Genomic DNA, 19,632 nt, shown 5'->3' on the forward strand with positions numbered 1-19,632 from the left:
CTAAGATGAATGACAACTGTCAAATGAGTGACTCAACAGAGATGAAGCAGAAAGCACCTGAGATTATGTGAGGCTGATTTATAAAGATTGCATAAAGATTTCTATAACCCCAGCTTCATGACTCAGCATATCAGATGGCAGTAAGTTACAGTAGGTAGAAATTTATTTCTGCTAGAAGAAGCCAAGAAAGGCATCTCTCTCTTTGTGATCAGCTAACTCCAAGCTAATTCTGCTCAGACTGAGCCTCCATGCTGGAAACAGTGAGTGCCTGTCTTAGCCTGAAGAAAGCCCCAGATCCTTGCTGCTTCATACTTTGCATTAGCTTTTAATAAATGACATTTAAAGAACTTTTTCCTTCATGGTACAATATTGGAGGCATTTATGGCACTTTTCATTCTTCAAAGAGTGACCTCATTCAAACACTGTTAAGCCCCAGTCGCAAGCAGTCGGATGGTCTGACTAATGGAAGGCTGAGCACAAGCTGTGTGGGCTTGGTATGACCATCATTCAGCTCACAGAAACAGAAACTTCTCCCTTGCATCGCTTTGCTGGGATTGACATTTCTGATGTCAGTAACTGCACATTTTCCCACAAGATGGGAGAAGATGAACACGATGTTTAGAGGAACAAAATTAGGATTTGCCTTTACATGTATCACTAATCACTTTACATTTATCACTAATATTTAAGGAGGTGAACAATGTAGGCGTACTTAGCTTTGTATATCAAAATATAAAATTCCTCCCTGAATGAAACCAGTTGAGATTTTTTCAAGTCATATGGGCATTGATCAGTTTCCAAAATTTTGTCTAGGAGAAAGCCTTGAATATCCAGTTTGTGAAGTTCAGTTCATGGTGGAGCACACACACAGGAATGTTTTCAGGCGCTCCCCTAAAAATTATCTTAAAGTCGATTGAAAATGCAAATTCAAAAGTAGATGAAAGCAGGCTAAATCAAAAGACCAAGAAAGACAAAATAAAATAAAACCCAACAGACTTAGAAGAAAATAAGAAATGACAGCAGGAAAGGAGAAAAGATAAGAGAAGGACGGTGCATAAAGCAGGCAAAGACAGACAAAGGAAAAATAATAGCAGTCACCAGATGCTGATATACCTGACTTTTCACTAGAAACTCAGTGGGACAGCCAGCCTCAGAGACGAAGTACAGGATGAAAAAAATGCAACAATTCCAAGAAGAACATTAATTCATCACTCTTTCACATAATTAGCATTTTCTACTACTGCCTTTCAGGCTAACTGCTCACATCTGTATTATCCATAATGTTACAAAAACTACTGTACAGAAGAACAAAATATTAATATTGTTAGTACCTATCTGGTATTTTGTGTTCTGGATGAATACCACCAAAATATCGAGATGCCTGATGAATACAAGTACATGACCAATCATTTAATAATGAATTGCTTTAGTTTTACTAGCTCAAGTCACACTTTGAATATGGTTTAGAGTGCAATGTCTTTCTCCGATTTTTTTAATGGGTGTATGGTGAAGTTGACAACACACTGCTGGATTTGTCATCTGTGGCGTAATGAAGCAATAGGAGATGGTCATAAACTGCCATTAGTCCTAAGACGAATCTCAATAACCTCACTGCAAGTCTTCAGGAAATTTAGTCATTCATTTAATGTATGTCTAGGCATCTCTGGCTTAAGTCTGTCTAGTGATGATGTCAGTGACTTAAGATTACTGCAGTTTGCCATCACCTTTGGAAATAACTCCAATTAGTATTTCTGATTACAAAAATAAGAAGGATCAAACAACATTTTTGCTTTTTTTTCTTTTGCCTTAATAGATATCTGATAGTTGTCCCTTAGCTTTAACTTTGTCTGTAAAGTCACAAATGTCATCTGTTAGTGACGATCCGTCCTTTGCATGCCTTTGGCTGATCCCTTGAACCTGGCAAAATATTTATTTGCTAACAAGATTGTCATTTGGAGGGACAGATGTGACTACCACATTTTGTATGACTCAGCAAGCCAGTGGAGAGATGACAAAAAGGGTTTAAGTCTAACATTCTTGCCTGAAAAGTGAAGTTCAGTTTCACAGAAGTCAGTGCTCAGTGCATTTCATTTTAGATCTGCTAGACCTGATTATTTTTAATTTTCGTTTTTGTTTGTTTGGTTTTTTTTCTGTCAATGGGTCAAATCAGAGAGTTTTTGAGATATTTTTGACAGATCGTTTTATAGACTGTATCCCCAGGGCTGGTTGTGGGTTCCCAAAAGAGCCTCAGGTGCAGGAGTGGTACGGGATAGAAGATAAAGCATTCACACTGCAGTCTGCATTGTCTCAAAACATCAACATGTCCATAAACACTCTGGACATTTTGAACAAAATATCAAAGCCAGCCAGAGGGAGTCAAGCAAAGGAGAGAAACTGTGCCAGCACATTCCCTGAGGCACTGATAGGAGCTGAGAAACTCCTAAGTGTTGAACTTTAGTGTTTGCCTGCAGCTTTCGGTGCCTGGGCTGCCCTAGAGCCATCAGCTTAGCAGAATAAACGGGTGTAGAGCTACCCTAATCTCTACTTCTCCAGCTGTGTCAGTCTGCACATGTGTTTACTTGTGAGTTATCAGCTGGATTTCAGCTGGTTTACTTGTGTGAGTAGTCTTCAATGCAAGGGTATTTGTTGGAGTGATAGACATCATCACTAAACATCACTAAACATCAACTAAAACACTTGAAAAGATACTTCAAGAGAAATCCAGTAGGTGGCATAAATAAGCTATGGTTTGGGGGTTTTGCCTTTTTTTTTAACTTTCATTTGTACACATGTGCTGTTCTCTTTCATTCTTTCTTTATTTTAATCCTCCTTTAAGTTACAGGGAAGCTGAAATTTTGTTATTTGGCTCTTAAAACAATTCCCCGGGCAAAGCTTTGTATGCGAAACAGAGGATTTTCTTGATTTTCTTGATGCTTTCTGGCAGCATATAGGTTTTTGGGTTGTATTTTCCCCCCACCTCTATATTTATGTTTCTAACAGTTTCTATTTTCAGGTTATACTACCTACAGATCTCAAACTGCCTGCACCACAACAGAAGGAAAGGTATTGGATATATATCTGAACCCAAACCTTGCCTTGAAATGCTCAGTATTTACAAGATTTTAAAGTTGGCCTTACAGCTTCTCTCTTAGACACTTCTCTGTGATGATACATAGAGTATTGGCATCAGGACCATTACTCCAGATCAGTGAAATCTGATAAATCACTGACGGCTTTTGCTAAAAGTCATTTCAGTCAAGCTGAATCTTTAATTCAGACTTAAGATTTTATAAGTTTCAGTCTTCCTTGCCCCAAAAATGTTTCTATGGCATGGGAATTTAGGGATAAGGAGTTTCAGTGTGCTACTTCGTTCTCTTCTCCACAAACTCCTTTTTCCTTTGCAGTTGGGTTGGGGTTGTTTTTGTTTGGTTGGGTTTTTGTGGGGGTTTTGTTTGTTTGCTCTGGTGCCTGGGGCTCCATTCTCACTGAGTGGAGCAATTATAGTAATTTAGTGGAGCACTAAAGCAATTTATAGTGCTGCCACTATTTGGCTATTTCCTGCCTTTCCTCTGTAAGAGTAAGAAGAGTGCTTGGGGTGATGGTCATCAGTTTGCTAACAGTAAAAAAGTGATGCTGTGCCCATCTCTGCTTACAAAGACCACTGGTGGTTAGCAAGGCAGGACAAATTGTGCACACTCTTCAGCATACTCAGTTCATGTTCTTTTCTCTTGGTACAAATCTATACCCACTGGGAAGATAAAGTGTCAGGGGACCCTTCTTCAAAGGGTGCAAGAAGGAATGGTGGCAGGTGGCAGGGAACAGCATCGCATGTATCCCAAGGTGGAGAACAGGCCTGCCATAGCAGGTGACATGCCTTAATGGCCACTGAAGCAGCGTGTTTATTCACATTCTACTTTATTGGTATTCTCCCAATAAATATGGGGAAAGAGAGCCTTCACGTCAGTAACTTCAGATGGGCCATAACTGAGAAGAGCCATCAGCGATGGGTGCCTAAGCAGAAACGTTTGTATTATAGATGGGTGACATGGTGGTTGGCCCTCACAGTTAAGAGATCAATATTATGGGTATGTTAAGAGAAGTGTTTTCTTAGATGTATAGTTTTGTTATTATAAATGTCCTCCCATAGTCCTGTTTCCCCTCCCCCTTGTATAGCCTTGGTAATCCAGGCATTTGGACAGGGCTGGCTTGTTACTAGGAGGCACAGCATAATGTCTTCTGACCTGCAATCGAGATATAAGAAAGTAATATCCACCACTGGATGGCAGAGAAAGAATTGACTATCATGAGAGAGGCACTAAGGGTATAAAAAACAGAGCATCCATTTTGCAAAGGAGCATGTGGGTGCCAGTCAAGGGGAATCGCAGCACTGCTCTTTCTCCTTATTCAATCTTTTGTTGTATTTTTGTTAAGGTTTAATAAACCTTTGAAATTTTAAGCGTGAGTGTCGTTTCTCACATTTGCAAGATACACACTAATCAGAATCTAGAGTTCAGTGATCCAAATGTCAGGGCTATGGTAAAAATTACTGTTGGGGGTTGGGTTTCTTTGTTTTTGCTTACAGAATTTTTTCCCATTAGTTGCTAGGAAAATAATACTGGTACTTAGGGGTACTTAAGTAAAACAAAAGAGTGGCTAAGTTGGGGAGAAGAGTGTAGCATCTGACTACACTTGTTTTTTCTCTGGGAGTTTCTCTGTGAGGGAGGAGATACCATGAGATTTTTGGGGGACAGATAAAGGACGGGACTGGGGCCAGCGGCTGGCTCTCTCTCTCTCTCAGGACTTTGGAGGAGGATGGTTGAGCTGCTGCTTGGGAAAGGGAATTTTGCTACCACCGCAGTAACCCAGCCAGGAGCTGCCTTTGTTCTGCTGCTGGACCTCGCAGCCCTGCCCTGCTGGGATGTCCCGCAGTTCCAGCTACCACTGCGGAGCTTCTGATATATCTCATCCACTGCCCCAGGATTTCTACTCATCCCTGCTGTCCCAGCTTGGTGCTCCTCAGAGCCCTGCAGGGGCACTGGGACCGACACTGCCCCAGGGTTTATGAACCAAAGCCTCTCTCCCATCCCTTCCCGCCTGGGCACTGGGACCGACACTGCCCCAGGGTTTATGAACCAAGGCCTCTCTCCCATCCCTTCCCGCCTGGGCACTGGGACCGACACTGCCCCAGGGTTTATGAACCAAAGCCTCTCTCCCATCCCTTCCCGCCTGGGCCCGGCCGCCATCACCGCGTGCTGCCCGAGCCCTGCGCACAGCGCCCCCTGCCGGCGCGGGGGAGTCACCGCCCCCGCCCTGCCCGGGCAGCAGCAGCGCCCCGTGCTGGCCGTGCCCGGAACTGCACCAAGGGCAATGGCCGCGGCACAGGAGGGTCACGGGGCTCCTGCTCGGGCTGTGGTTAATGCTGCACTTGTTGTTGTTTGTTTGCCTTATTACACACATTAGTAAAGAACTGTTACTCCTATTCTCATATCTTTGCCTGAGAGTCCCTTAATTTCAAAATTATAACAATTCAGAGGGAGGAGGTTCACATTTTTCATTCCAAGGGAGGCTCCTGCCTTCCCTAGCAGACACCTGTCTTTCAAACCAAGAAAATTACTTATGTAAAAATAAGAAAACCTTGCCTGTTACCACAAATGGCTCTTTTTCTTCATGGCTGTAGGCCCAGCCAATGAGATTGGCCCATACTGCTCAATAAAACCAGGATTCACTGGAAACGAAACTCAGGTTATTACATCATGCCAAATATACAAAACCAAAGCAGTTTTCAAGTTCAGTGAAGCATATAGAATGGAGATATTTTAAAAATGTATATGTTTATCATGTTTCCACTCTGACTAGTTTTACTAATAACATGCATAAAGAAGGGGGGGAAATTACCATTTTTTACACTAACACCTACATTCTTCTTTTCTCATTTGTTCATGCAAATTGAAATAATTTCTTGCAGATGTAAAGGCTGAAGAAAAATCACTGTCAGCTCCTTGGAAATTTCAATCATTGTTAATAATTGACTTGGATAGCTATTTGGAAGCATTATTAGGTCCGACATATAAAATAGAAGTTAAAAAGTGAGTGTGGAGTAAACCACTGAGCTGCTTCTTCTCAGTATTCATTGTTCATTTTAGGCACACTTGAAAATTAATTGGATCCAGTGACTTAGAACATTGAAGACTGTTGCATGACTCATTAAGCTGACATTTCTAACATTCCTAATTCATGCAGTAAGAATGATAGAGTCGCATAAGCCATCTATATATTTGAGCTCCTTCATCAGGGTAGGACTACTGAGGAGAATGCCCTTAGTTCTGAATATCATCATCAATTCAGCTCTAAGACATCTGTAATGGAGCTGAGTTTGATAGACTGCCAGAATATGAAAAACTAAGCTCCAACGTCTTAAAAATAGGCAACACAATTAATTGCAAAATTTTTATTTATGGTTTTTAATGTTTTAATGGATACAGTTCAGTTTCCGCTTCACTGAGCAAACTAATTGGTATTTAAAGGAAGAAATATATCATTTCAAATTATAAAGCACTTGCTTTGTTATCTATGCCTTCTTTAAATGGTGCAAGTTTTTATTATTTTGCATTCTTGATCTTCAGAAACTTAAAACTGTTTAAAACCTCCATAATTGTGAAGGACAGTTACAACTGAGGAAAGGGAAGGGGTAGGCTTTACTATGTCAATTTACTATCTATCCAGTTTTTTTATTTGTTATTATTATTTGTTGCTCCTAATTCTGATGCTCAGTAGAAGGAAAGTTATTGTTACAATATCTCCTTCTGATTTATGATCATATTTTTTCCTTAAGCCTAAATAAATATATTTTTTGCATAATAAACTGCTCTCAGGGGAGCATTCTGTGAGACTTCCCATTAAAATCAGTAAGTGTAGCACACATGCTTGAGAGTAAAGTGTTGTGCTGCTCTTCCCCAGTTTCTTGCCATTTCCTTTCGGAAGCCTTTCAGATCCACAGAGAGGGGCAGGGGTGTCAGAATTGCCTCCAGAAACAGCTGAGCTCTTCCAAATATTTTAATCAAAGTCAAATGACTGTTACTTAATCAGCCATGCTGTGAAATGACTTGATGTGAGCTGCTGATCTTTTGCATCTCCTAGCATGGGAAAGAGGCTTTCTTCTTTGCTGTCAGCCAGCCTCTCTTCCCCTAGAACCTCTCTGGTTCCTGCCTCCATGCCCCAGAGTCCCCAGACCATTTGGGCAATTCAGAGGTGGTCCCCAAATGCTATGGACAATGCATTGGGTGTTTCCCCCTTCAACGTTTGTGTGTCCATCCCATCTCCATGCCAGGAATCCAGTTCAGAGAAAGGACCTCGGAGATCTGGGTCCCAGGAAATGTATGCCTATCAAGTAAAGCTTTACTTAGTGCTGTCAAGCTACAGATAATCAAAGCATTGGTTGGCTTCCTTAGGCAACAGTTTTCTTCTATCACTCATATGTTGGTCAGCACTGCTGGGATGATCACTGTACATCATATATGCACATTTGGTAATCAAGAGTAATTGAGTTCCTCTTATATTATTGGTGAGAAGCTGGTAAGGAAGATGACACACTGTTACAAATTATTTCAACTATCAAGCTATTAATTTTAGTTAGGCTGGCTTTGTCTAGACACTGAGATACCTTGAAAGGCGAAGGAAACATATTATTAAAACCAATTAGACACCTTAATTTTCTGTCATTCATATGCAAACAGGGCCATTTGCATGCCAAAATAAAGGTGTTCTGAGCCCAGCTCAGTCATCCCAGCTAAGTGCATGAAATATTCACATTGTCTTAGTAAAATATTGTTAAATATCCTCAGTGTTTGGAATTGTAACAGCTAGCACAGGTTGAAAACAAAGAGTGTCTTCTCTACATGGTTGTTTAAGTCATTATTTTCTCTTACCTGGTTTCAAGAAACCAGGGCATGGAGATTGCTTTTTCACTGGAAGGCAGTTTCTGTGAACTCACAATAATGACATCCCAGAAGATTGTTCATTAGGCAACTAAGGTAAGTAGGGTACACCTCTAGTATTGTCTGAGTCTCTTATAAACATAATAGCCCATCATTCCTTTCTGCAGGACTCACTGGGTTCTACTGTCTGAATGATACATACCTTAAATAACTGCCTGGATACTCGTTTTTCTTTATGGCCCATCAGCTTGCTGATGTTTTGGTCCTCTGGGTGAAGAACACATACCAACTTTGGGTAGCTGTTTATTCTTATGTGCTGCAGTGAGATCCCTCCTATCTTTTTTCAAAACAAACTTGAGGAATAAGTGAAAATTACACAAACCGACACACATATACATTTTAAAAATTTTTTTAAAGAATGCTCACTTGGTTACAATAATGATATTGTTAAATATCGTTATTAATTAATTATTATTAATTATAATATTGTTAAAGTAAGAGTTGTTATCAAGGGTGGCAATGTTATTAACAAAGAGTATCTTGTACTCATCTTTTATTCCTATTCAAAAAGATATCTAAAATAATTGTTATTATCAATATTAACCTCTAGGGGACACTGATTAACTTTCTAAGATGGTCAAAATAACTGATGTCTCAAACCAAGTCGTATGAGATTGCACTGTTAATCATACTTTAGAAGTGGACAGGTGATGGGAGTAAAAGGCAACAGTGGAACACTGGAATTCAGGAGTGGCCTCTAAATATTGGTTAATACAACTCTTTACTTATCAGAGGACAGAAGGCGTGACTTCTGCACACTTAGTTCTGTTTGGATGCTGTTGAAGTTGTAGGAAACACAACCTCTTTATGTGAAATTCATTACTTTCGTCACTTCAGGTACTTTCAGGCAGTCTGTGTTACATTTCAGGATGAATTATTTGGAACAGCTAGTTTCTCAGCTCAGGTAGTTATGTCTTGGAGAGGCGTGTCCAGCTCAGCTTGTTTTCATGTTTCTCAGTAATAGCGCATGCCAGCAGCAGACCATTGGAACCCCTGTTCAGGTCCATTATAAATTATAGCCTGTTTTTCAGAACCTATTTAGCCTTTGAAGAACCTGTTTTCTTGCAGGCTTGAGGAGAATAATGCACAAACCTTTCTGCAGTTGGAAAAGAGTTTCACCCATCATCTTCACTGCTGTAAGCTAAGGCAAGTGCTCCTTTTGATCTCCCCTCTGGTGAGGGTGGGGGCAGGAGATGACCTGTTTGTGTGAAATATGTCTCCTGAACCAGATTCCATGGCAGGTGATTTTGTTAGCATCCTCAAGAAAATCATCCTGTAATTTGAAGAGAACTTTAATTTCTAGAGCAGAGATAGGTGTCAGAGCCTGGGTAGCCATGCTATACATCTTGGTTAGACTAGTTCCTTTCAAGTGAAAGAATGCCACCCCCAGAGATTTCTCAGCAGGTGAGGTCAGGCTTCTGAGCTTCTTCCATGTTGACTTGGTAGAAGAGCTGTAGAAGTCTTGTGGTTTAGCACAGGGTTGTATGGCAAGGTTTCTTTGTCTATCGAGTTTACATTTCTGTTGGCAGTTGGTTTCACAGTGTTCATCCCTTCTTACAAAGGTAGTTATGGGCTACAAGGCACAGCATTTTCCCATCTCCCAACACCAGATCTTAGAAGAATACTGCTTAGCCTCTTTGCACTTTGGGTAGAAAGCAGTGGGCTACTCATTAAATGCTGAATTAGAGAAAATAGTTGAGACCAAGATTTGCATATGTCAGGTCATACATGCAGCCCTGATATGTCAGCAGTTGAAAGGGGATTATTAAAAGAGGAAGAGTGAATGAAATAATTCCAGAATACTAAAACAAACAAAACCTCAACTCAACCAACAGGAAAATCCCAACCCAAACCCAAAAAGAAAGACATAAACAAAACCCCAAACCCCAACAAACATCTGTAACTAACTGCTCTGTCAGAGAATCTAGTTGTCTCCCTCTGCATGCTGCAGCAATGATGGATTTATCCTGTCTGCAGAGGTCTCCCCACTCCACAGAAAAGTCACGGGGGAGGCTGATGCAGACGAGGGAGGGGTAACAGCCAGCATCTGCTAGGTTGCAGCTGGGCTCTCCATCAGATCTGCAGGGCACAGTGCAAAGGCACTGGATTTTGCTCACCCACCTAAAAGGAGGCAGTCACAGTCATATTTATAGCATGTTTTCAGAAACTCACATACATACCCGTTTTCATATGAATATGTCTTTTCTTTATTTCAATTCTTGACTGTATTCTGACCAAATATGAGTTGTGTGAAGGCCAGCATAGGTAGTTACTATATGACAAAAAATGGAAACAAACTTAATATTCATTTAAAAACTCACCCAAATTTCCCAAGAACTAAAACCTGTTTTTGCAGATCTAACCTAGAGAACTTTCTTTGCCTGTCTCTTTGTAAACCATCCACATGGCTTAATATTTCTTTGCTCACATAATGTGAGATGTTCTAAATTCCTTATTTACAGGATTTATCTTTTATCAAAACAGAACTAAGCTTTTAAACTTCTTCCTTATTTTCAGCTTCCAACTTTTTAGCAGCTGTTGTTTGTTCTGTTGAGGGTGGCAGACTTTGGACCTGTCTGCTGGGACACTGTGACTGTAAATGGTGTCAAGTTGCATTACATCTTCCAGTGCCAGGTGCCTTTGCTCCATCTGAAATGGACAAAAAATGCACAGACCATTTTTTTGTTCTTCTCACACTGCCAATTCTTGCTTAAGTTGCTCTCTGGCAAGTTCTTCTCTTTCAGCATTACAGATTGTGCCTACAAATTCATAATCTTTTTCCTCAGTTGCTTCAATCTGATTTGGCTAAAACAAGCTTAATTTTGTCATACTGTGCTTCTGATCTCTCCCAATCTCTTTGTACAGCTGTTTTGCTCACAATTCTCCCAAATCATCTTCCACTGCAGAAGGCATTAACATGCTTCTTGTTCCTCCTGCTAGGCTAGTGATGCAGATTAAGCCACCACAATAAAGGGCCTCTGAACACATGTATCTGGTTGGACTGGAAAATTCTCATGATAAATTTGCAAGAATGAGTGTGTGGTGGTGGAGCAGGGGCAAGCCATTTCTAGGGCCAGCCCCTGCCTGCTCAGTACCAAGGGGTTGTAACTGTCTGACTCCAAGTCTCACTTATGCTTGGGACTGTAGAAAAGTTGCCTTTCCAGCCCCAGAAAATGCCTAAGAGCAATGCAGGGGTGCTGCAGGATGACGGCCAGACACAGCAGGTGGCTTTTCATGCCTCAAAGAAAGGTGTGATACCACAGCCAGGAAGTAGAGGAGGATCTTCCCTAATCTGCCTGTTCCGCCATGGCAAAGGAAATCGCATGCAAATGAAATCTCATGCCTTCATCTCAATGAAGATAATGTGGCTCAGTGAGGAAGGACAGCATTACTGGGGGAGCATGAGCTACCCTTCCAGCTCTGCCGATTGCCAAAGCTCTGGAGAACACAGCAAGGGCTGTTTTTGCAGCAGTGTTAAAACCATTAAGTGAAAGGCTGAAAAAAAATTACCAGTACATCTCCTAGAAATACCTCTTTGCTACTTACATTCAGCACTTAGAGATTTCAAAGCACATACACAACTTTGAAAAAAATGTTACCACTCATGTTATCGAAATAATAATACTGCAAATGAGTGTAATGGAGTTTGGAGTACATGGACATTGAGGTTTATCATTCATGGGTGAATATATTTAATCATACTCTCCTTAAGTATAATGAGGCCCTTATTTACAGGTCTCTGCCTGGAAGTCCTTGAAGGGCAGTTTTGTACTGAAAGAATACTTTAAAAGGCAGTTTATTTTTTCTGGTGTTGGCTAACCAAACACACACAGATAGGGTTTGCCCAGTGGCAGAGGGTGAAGCAGCAAAGCACCCGTGGATAAAATGATAAAGAAAGGTCAATCAAACTGGCTTGCAGTGCCCCCCCGCTTGCTTTAAGGCCCCAGGTGAAGTGCTCACAGCAGGTACCAACTACCTAAAGACTCCTGTTTTCTCTAATGACCCTCTAATTCCTGAAATCTCGTCAGGGATGATGCATAAGGTGGGGGTTTTGGTGTGTGGAAATATGCTTTTTCTTTCAACAGGAAGAATTGAAAATAGTTAAGGAAATAGAACACTTACAACAGAAGTTTTGAGAATTCATTAATCACCTGTAGTAAGGAACCATCTGATATATTGACAAAGGTTTGTTGTACTGGGTTTAAATGGCCAGGTTTTGGTAGCAAGGGTGCTACCAGGGTGGTTCTGTGAGAAGATGCCAGACTCTTCCCCACATCCAACCAAGCCAGCGCCAGCTGGTTCCAGGACAGAATCACTGCTGGCCAAGGCTGAGCCCACCCCGATGGTGATAGCTCTTTGAGCAGAATATGTAAAAGAAGGGGGGAAAGGTGCTCAGCAGCAGCAGCTGGAAGAGATGAATGAGAACAGTTAAGAGAAAGAGCTTTGCAAACACCACAGTTAGTGGGGAAGGATGGAGAGGAGGTGCTCAAGGCACTGGAGCTGGGATTCCCCTGCAGCCCCTGGTGCAGAGCGTGGTGGCAGATGTGCCTCTGCAGCCCATGGAGGTCCCTGGTGGAGCCAAGATCCACCTGCAGCCTGTGCAGGACCCTGTGTCAGAGCTGGTGGAAATGTGAGGGGGGCAGTGACCCTGTTGGAAGCCCACTACAGAGCAGTCTCCTGTGTATCATAGAGAGAGGAGCCCATGCTGGAGCAGGTTTGGTGGGAGAACTTGTAACCGTGTGGAAGACCCACACTGGAGTGAAGAACTGCAGCCTATTGGAATGATTCATAGTGGAGAATTTGTGAAGCATGGGACAGATCCCATGCTGGAGCAAACTAAGAGGAAGGAGAAGCAGCAGAAGCAACTTAATGGACTAACCACAACCCTCATGCCAGTTCTCTTGTGCCACTGGGGGCGAGGAGGCAGAGAATTCAGTAGTAAACTTGGGCCTGGAAAGAAGGGAGGGGAGAGGGAAGGTGTTTTAAGATTTGGGGATTATTTTCTTGTTATTCTACATTTTGATTGGCAGTAAATAAACTAATCTCCCTGAGTCTGTTTTGCCTGTGACAGTAATTGGTGAGTGATCTCTCTGTGTCCATATCCAACTCACCAGACTTTTCTCTCTCTCCCTGACCATCAGAGTACTTTGAGCATGACTTACTTCTGTGCTTTGTTTTCTTTGCCTAACAGCCTGGCAGGAAAACAGACATACTCTTTTACAGACAACTTTAAGAAGTTGTTAGAATCATCTTTGAAAACCAAAAAAAACACCAAGAAAATCTTGTTAGTGTTTCCTGATTAGTTTCTTCGAGGTTCCCAAATATTTGTGCAGGTAGCATGCAATTCTGCAGCTTCTTCAACAGCACTTTACTGTCCAGTGGTATTCAAGGTACTGATACCTGGATGATGTTACACAAAGTAAAACCAACCAGGTGGCTCAGCTTTAACCAGGCACTTCTGTTCAGTGTATGTGTGCACAAAGATACTACAGCCAAAGTGAAGTAAGGCAGGAATTGTAAAATTGACTTCCCTAGGCATTGCATTAAGTTGTGATTAGTAAAGGCTAATGCTTTGATAATTCCAAACTGAAATACAAAACAAACCTGAAACTGGATACCCCTTTCCTCTATTTGCACTGTGGCCATTTCTAAAAATATTTAATGTAAAATCTTCCTTGCAGGTCTTCCACCATTGCTCCTTGGCCCCTTACTTCTGTCCCTCATCCCATATGAGACCTTCAGAGACAGGCCCAAGCATCACCATGTGAACTGAACAACTGAAAGCATCTCTTTTTAGTGAGGAAATGTTTGTAGTTAACACACCTGGGTGCCCACAGAAGAGCAGGAATGGATGAAGTTTACAGACCTGCATGCAGGCAGAGTCCACTGAGGAATCTGCAGCTGCAGTAAGAGCACAAATACTGTTTTGGCCAGCTTTGCTGGTGCCTTTCAAAGGCAGGAAGATGCCTGTAATGTTTGGGCTGCTTCCCCTCCAGGAAACAGCTAGTCCTGTGTGTCAGGGATTGATGCCAAGGCTTGCATTAATTCACACCATGGCTGAACTGGACTTCTGACAGACTTCTCGGCCAAAGTATGAGACACCAAGAGAAATGGACTAAAAAGCTATTTCTAGAATAACTTGAGTTCTTCCAGCCGTATCAAGAAGATAAAACCTCTGAAAGGATGTCTTGCAAAAAATGCTTCCTTCAGTTGTTGACTTTGATTAATATTTTGTTGGCTAGTTTCCTTAGTGTAAAACTCCCTACCAGTAACTCTCACCTTTTAAATGACAGACTCAATGTATGACAATGTAAATGGAAAAAGACAGTGACATATTTTACAACCTTGAAAAATTGCCCATCTCTTACATATTCACTGACAGTCAGAGTTCGAAGGTGATGACAACATCATGCTTGGATATACTGAGAGTCAATCACCATCTGACCTGAAAAACAAATGCCAGTGAGGGTGTGTAGGGGGAGTTCAGGTCAGAGCTGGTGTGCATGGTAAACCCCTCAATCTCAGCACCAGTGATAAATGCCATCCAGCATTAGTAGGTGGAATTAAACTTGGCTTGCAGAGGGGACCAGTGGATACAAACACTTTTGGGAACCTCTTAACTATTTCCTGGGGAAGGGCCCAACTTCCACAGTATGAACTGCTTCAAGTGTCACCTCTTGGAGCTGGGAGAACCATTTAAGAGAACAAAATCCTAAAGGAAGAAATTACTCATATTTTGTACTTCTTAATTTTTTTAAGTGCTTAATTCATTAAGTCTACCCTAATGGGATTTTAAGCCAGAAATTACATTCACTGACTTTAGTAAAATAGTCAAGTGAATTTTGTACTTTTCACCTATATTCACTAACACATTGAAAATTTTGGTTCCTTTTGGGGATCTTCCTGATATGGCACACCAGAATAGCCTACTTCACCATACAACCAAAACTGGAGTCGCTTTTCTTTAACAAGGCATTTTAGCCCAGGAATATGAGATTTTGGGACAGAACTGGGCATTGCACAGAAATGCTGAGTCCATAGCTTCATCTAACATTTTCTGAAGCTCTAGGCAGTTAGGTTCTTTTACTTACTAGGAAAATGGCACCAAATAAATCCAGGCATTCCAAGTTGCATAGTCTGACATTTGTATGGTGTTAGGGTGGTCAGACTCCTCCACAGATTTCTGTCACTTAGAAAATGTTTTAATTTCTGATATACTAATTGTATTCAGGATTGGGGGAAGAAAACAAAAGAAAAAAAAGGAAGGAATGTTTATTCCACATTACTCTCCTTATGCTTTTGTTGCAAGCAAAAAAAAATTATTAAAGTACATTTGGTGATTCTCCCTGTGTCATTAGTCACCTAAACTACTGGACTAATTGTTTTAAACCCTTCTATGATAGTTGCACATCCAGGAATCCCATCATGCCCAGGACACCCATTGATTTGTGCAGGGAGAGACAGAAATCTGTTCCAACATGGAAAATAACAGTCATGGCCCTCTGCTCTAGAAAGTTATTATTCATGGGCATTTTACATTCTTTTTTTAGCTCCATTATCTACAAAGAGGGGGTTAGGCTACAGTATGTACAAATAGCATGTGCAGATGAAGCTCAGTAGCACAGCAACAGAGATCATAGTTTAAAAACTATATTTGGGGCAAAGACCTATTAGACATGTTACTAATTAACCTATTTCCAACAGCAATACAGAGGCACTGCTAAAGAGGACATTATCAGATGGCTCAGCATACTCTTTATCAAAGTCAGACTTTGGAGCATAATCTACATGCTTTAAAACTGCCATCATAGCATCACAGAATCACAGCATATCTCAAGTTAGAACAGATACGTAAAGTCCAGCTCCCTGCCACTCTAAAGATTACCTAAAACGACCGTCATGAGAGTTAAATGTATGATCACTAACTCCCTTAAAAGACCAAAAGTCGTCTAGTTTTGGTCAACCCAATGCTAAATAAAAATTACATTCTTGGCAAAACTGAAATCAGAAACCTCTTTGTTCTCCAAATCCTGTCCTGGCAGCATGTCTCTTTGCTAGACAAGAATTTAATCCAGGAGATATAGGCAAGTGTGTATAAATAAGTGAACTGGATTTTCTGTAAAATTAGATAAAGTTCTGGAGAAAGATTAAAGCAGTCATCTGTTTTCTCCAGTTCTTCAGCTTGATTTGTTTATCTCTAGCCCCGTGTGTATTTTAAACTCATGAAGACAAGAACAGATTATCTTGACTTTGCTTTCCAGACAGTTGTTCAAATTGGGGCAGGAGATGGCAGATCAACAGATCTGAAAAAGACTCAAAGCAACTCTGGCCATGTCCAAGCCAGGGAGATCCAACTTGCACTAATTCTGTTTAATGATAAAACCACCCAGATCCCAAGTGAATAAGGAATTCATTGGGAAGCTTTCACTGCTGCTGTGTACTATGTGTGGCACAATCTCAGGTTATTGGGTGTATGCCTGTGTGCAGCACCCTGCTACACAGGACAGCCTGCACCCACTGGCTATTGACAGATGGCGAAGTGAGGGACATTTTTTAGTGTTTTTTCCTGTTGCTCCTCTCTTTGCTGTCAGTCTTGTGTCAGAGGGAAGACCTTATTTTCACAGTAATTTGGCTTGCTGGGTGACACGCCTCTGTACCTTGCATATGGGATCCAGGTGAGAGAGCATTCACACATTAACAGATGTTAAGTGAAGAATGAGAAGAGAGGCTGGCCAGAGAGGTGCAAGAATAAAAACTGACTGACATCAAGGGGCGGGGGGTTTGTTTGGGACCACTATGCTATGTCCCCCTCATCAGAGATCCTTCAGCTCTGTCCTTTGCCCAGGAGACACTCCAAGCACTGGGGTCCTAGTCTGGCACTGGTTATCACACCATACCTGCAGTGCTGGGCCAAACCACATCTGCCTCATGGAGAGTTCTTGGCATGCCAAGTCACCAAGTCAACATAGGCCAAGTGAGAATGGCTTCAGTGGGTCCCTATTTGAAAGGGACTATGTAGGAAAAACTGTTTCATAAGGACTTAGGGAGAGAAGGACAGAGAGTAACAGAACTGTTCAGATCCCTTGAAGGAAGGCACTGAGGTGTGCTTCTGTCTCATCAGGTAGGTCAGAACTGACAAGGATACACAGGCACTAGCTTAGGACTTGCTTCCATGCCATCTAAAAAGCATCCCCCTCACCAAGCTGACAGGATTGTTTTTAAGATAAAGTTCAAAAGGTTTTATTTCAGTTAACTACTTTTCAGTTCAAGTAAACTGCTTGAACACAGTCCTTTGACACCTCCTCAGGATGCTTCACATGACTGAGAGAGGTCACTTCTCAACTGAACAGCAAAGGGTGCAGCCTGTGTAAGACAAGCAAAGGCGGATCATCTTGGGCAAATTTCTTCCAGTCAGCAGGAAAAAACCTCATGTGGGCACTGTCCAGCCCTCCCTGCCTTGATTTACCAATTTAGCTTGTTTTCCTGCAGCATTTCTGGATGATGACAAATCACAAGTAAAACAGGAGAGGAGTAAAACAGCATAATGAAATTTTATTCTGAAAATATGGCAAGAGTCTAAGGCACTTCAAACATTTCAATACACTTGACTAAAGTGAATGTGACAAGGTAATAGCATTCCATAAATACGCACCAAGAACTACACTCAATTCCACTCAAGGGGAATATACAGCTGGTACCTCTAATTTTATTCTCCAATAAACATGTATGGAGCTTATAGACTGAAACCGTTAATAAAAATATGGTAACAGGACATGTAATTCTTCATGTAGGTTTTAATTATTAAGGAATATAAAATGTTGAAAATACTGTGTGAGTTAATTTTATAGATACTAATATCTTTTATATAAAAAGTTATACATTATCCCCAATTAGCAACGACTTATTTAGTGAACTTCCGACCTGACAAGAGGCTCTATCCCCAATACCTACCCATTCACCCACCAGCTCAAGATCCATGGAGCTGACTACATAAGCAACTGCAACTTCTGAATTTCAAAGTAATTAAAAACATGAAAATCATGTTGGAATGGAATTTATGAAAAGTTTACTGTGATGAAGCCTAGGCACAGTAAATATCTTTTAGAATGACTAAAAATAAGCCACTGGGACACCCCTGCATGGATAGCTTTAGAAGTCACAGTCTGCACATAACATAAGAAAGGATAATCTACAACAAAGAAAAACAGGATTTATGCCAGTGTACAGAAAGATGAGTATGTGAGCAAAAGTAAGATTCTCCACTGAGCACCGCTTAACTATATGCTTGCTTCAAGTTTATGGTTTTCTACCTTTAGCACTAGATCTCTGCTTTCACTTTGCTGGTGAGTTCAGGCACAAGACAATTACATTCAGTATCTGTCTCAGTAAAACAGTAACATTTAGCAGCTTAAAGATGGCGTAGAGATTTTTTACAGATATTTATATGCTACTACTCAAACGTGGCTCTGTGGGTGGGACCAGGAGATGTCCTTCTGCTAAGCCTAGGAGTGCCCTAGAAAAAAAGAAAGAACAGTTAATCAAAGAGAAATTATTCCAGCCAGTGGATAGAAAACACAATACTCAGAGTTACTCTGTTCAATTCCTTACCTTTAATTGTACAGGTAATTTTTTTTTTTTAATTTTAGGAAGAAAAGTGCCAGCTATCATACAGCCTACTAACTGCAAGTACATATTGGCTAGACGTCGAGGTGTTTAGCAGCAGTTTATCAGGAGAGTGAGTCAGGGCTAGAGGAGAGGTAGGTATCTGCTAAAACACCTAGAACAGCTATGTTTCAGTTTCCAGGTCAATAATTACCATTAAAATGATACAACAGCACCTCTGCACACTAACCAGAATCAGTGAACCTTGCTAGTGAGCTATCTGCACCCCTTGGTAATTAGGAAAAGAAGCAGGAACTATCCCTCAGCCAGGCTTCAACCTTCTGCAGTCAACATGTATTTTAAAAAGTACATTAACAGCACAGATATTGTTTTGCAAATAAACTCAGAATTTCATGTGCCGTACTGCTGTACAGCTGTCAGGGAGTAAATTTCTTGTTTACATTTCACTATGATGTTCAACAGCATCAAGTTAAAACATAACCTACAGGAGGTTGTGTACTAACCGGTGACTGGGTTTTGGAAAAGTTGACGTGGGCATAGAGGAGAACTGCTATATCCTTATGTCCAGCTTCCAGGGCTATTGAAAGTGCTGTGCTGCCATCCTGAGAGAAGAAAGGAAGAAACAAGAGAATTAGTGCTTGTATGCTTTAACAGATCTCTTAAAAGCCCCATCAGCCCACAGAGAAGTAAAGTTATTAAGTCGAGGCCCTACTGCTCATACAGACAGGTTAATTTAGAGTCTTGTTTAATTTCTTTTGTTTTAAGCCTTGCACTGCTGTTTTATGAGGCAGTCCAATTGTCAAAGCCTCATAATTTCTCTAAACGAGGAGTCTCGATTACTGCTGTGGAAGAATGAGCACACTATTATCACAGTGATGTTACATGTAGTGCTGTGTAAGACCAGCAGATTGGGCTGTCTCAGAGAAACTACAATGTCAATAACAAGTGGAAGAGATGGTAAGGGAGGGAAAAATGCTAGTCAAATATAATGATAATTGCTGTGTTCAAATGGTAA

The 19,632-nt window shown here is 41.2% G+C and overlaps 1 protein-coding gene across 4 annotated transcripts in view; it reads right to left on the reverse strand.

Annotated features, from left to right (window-relative positions):
* Nucleotides 1-17,526: 17,526 nt before the first annotated feature.
* Nucleotides 17,527-19,632, reverse strand: part of KANK1 (KN motif and ankyrin repeat domains 1) — a 126,437-nt gene continuing 124,331 nt past the window's right edge. For all 4 annotated transcript variants that reach the window (XM_088155948.1, XM_014881761.2, XM_088155947.1 and 1 more), the window contains 2 exons: nucleotides 19,121-19,219; nucleotides 17,527-18,507 (listed from right to left, as the gene is read on the reverse strand). In XM_088155948.1, the coding sequence (XP_088012074.1) occupies nucleotides 18,445-18,507; nucleotides 19,121-19,219 (162 nt within the window). In that variant the 3' untranslated portion in view covers nucleotides 17,527-18,444. The remainder of the gene's footprint in view (nucleotides 18,508-19,120; nucleotides 19,220-19,632) is intronic.

This window comes from Sturnus vulgaris, chromosome Z (genome assembly GCF_052056855.1).
Source record: "Sturnus vulgaris isolate bStuVul1 chromosome Z, bStuVul1.hap1, whole genome shotgun sequence".
In the NCBI taxonomy this organism is placed as follows: Eukaryota; Metazoa; Chordata; class Aves; order Passeriformes; family Sturnidae; genus Sturnus; species Sturnus vulgaris.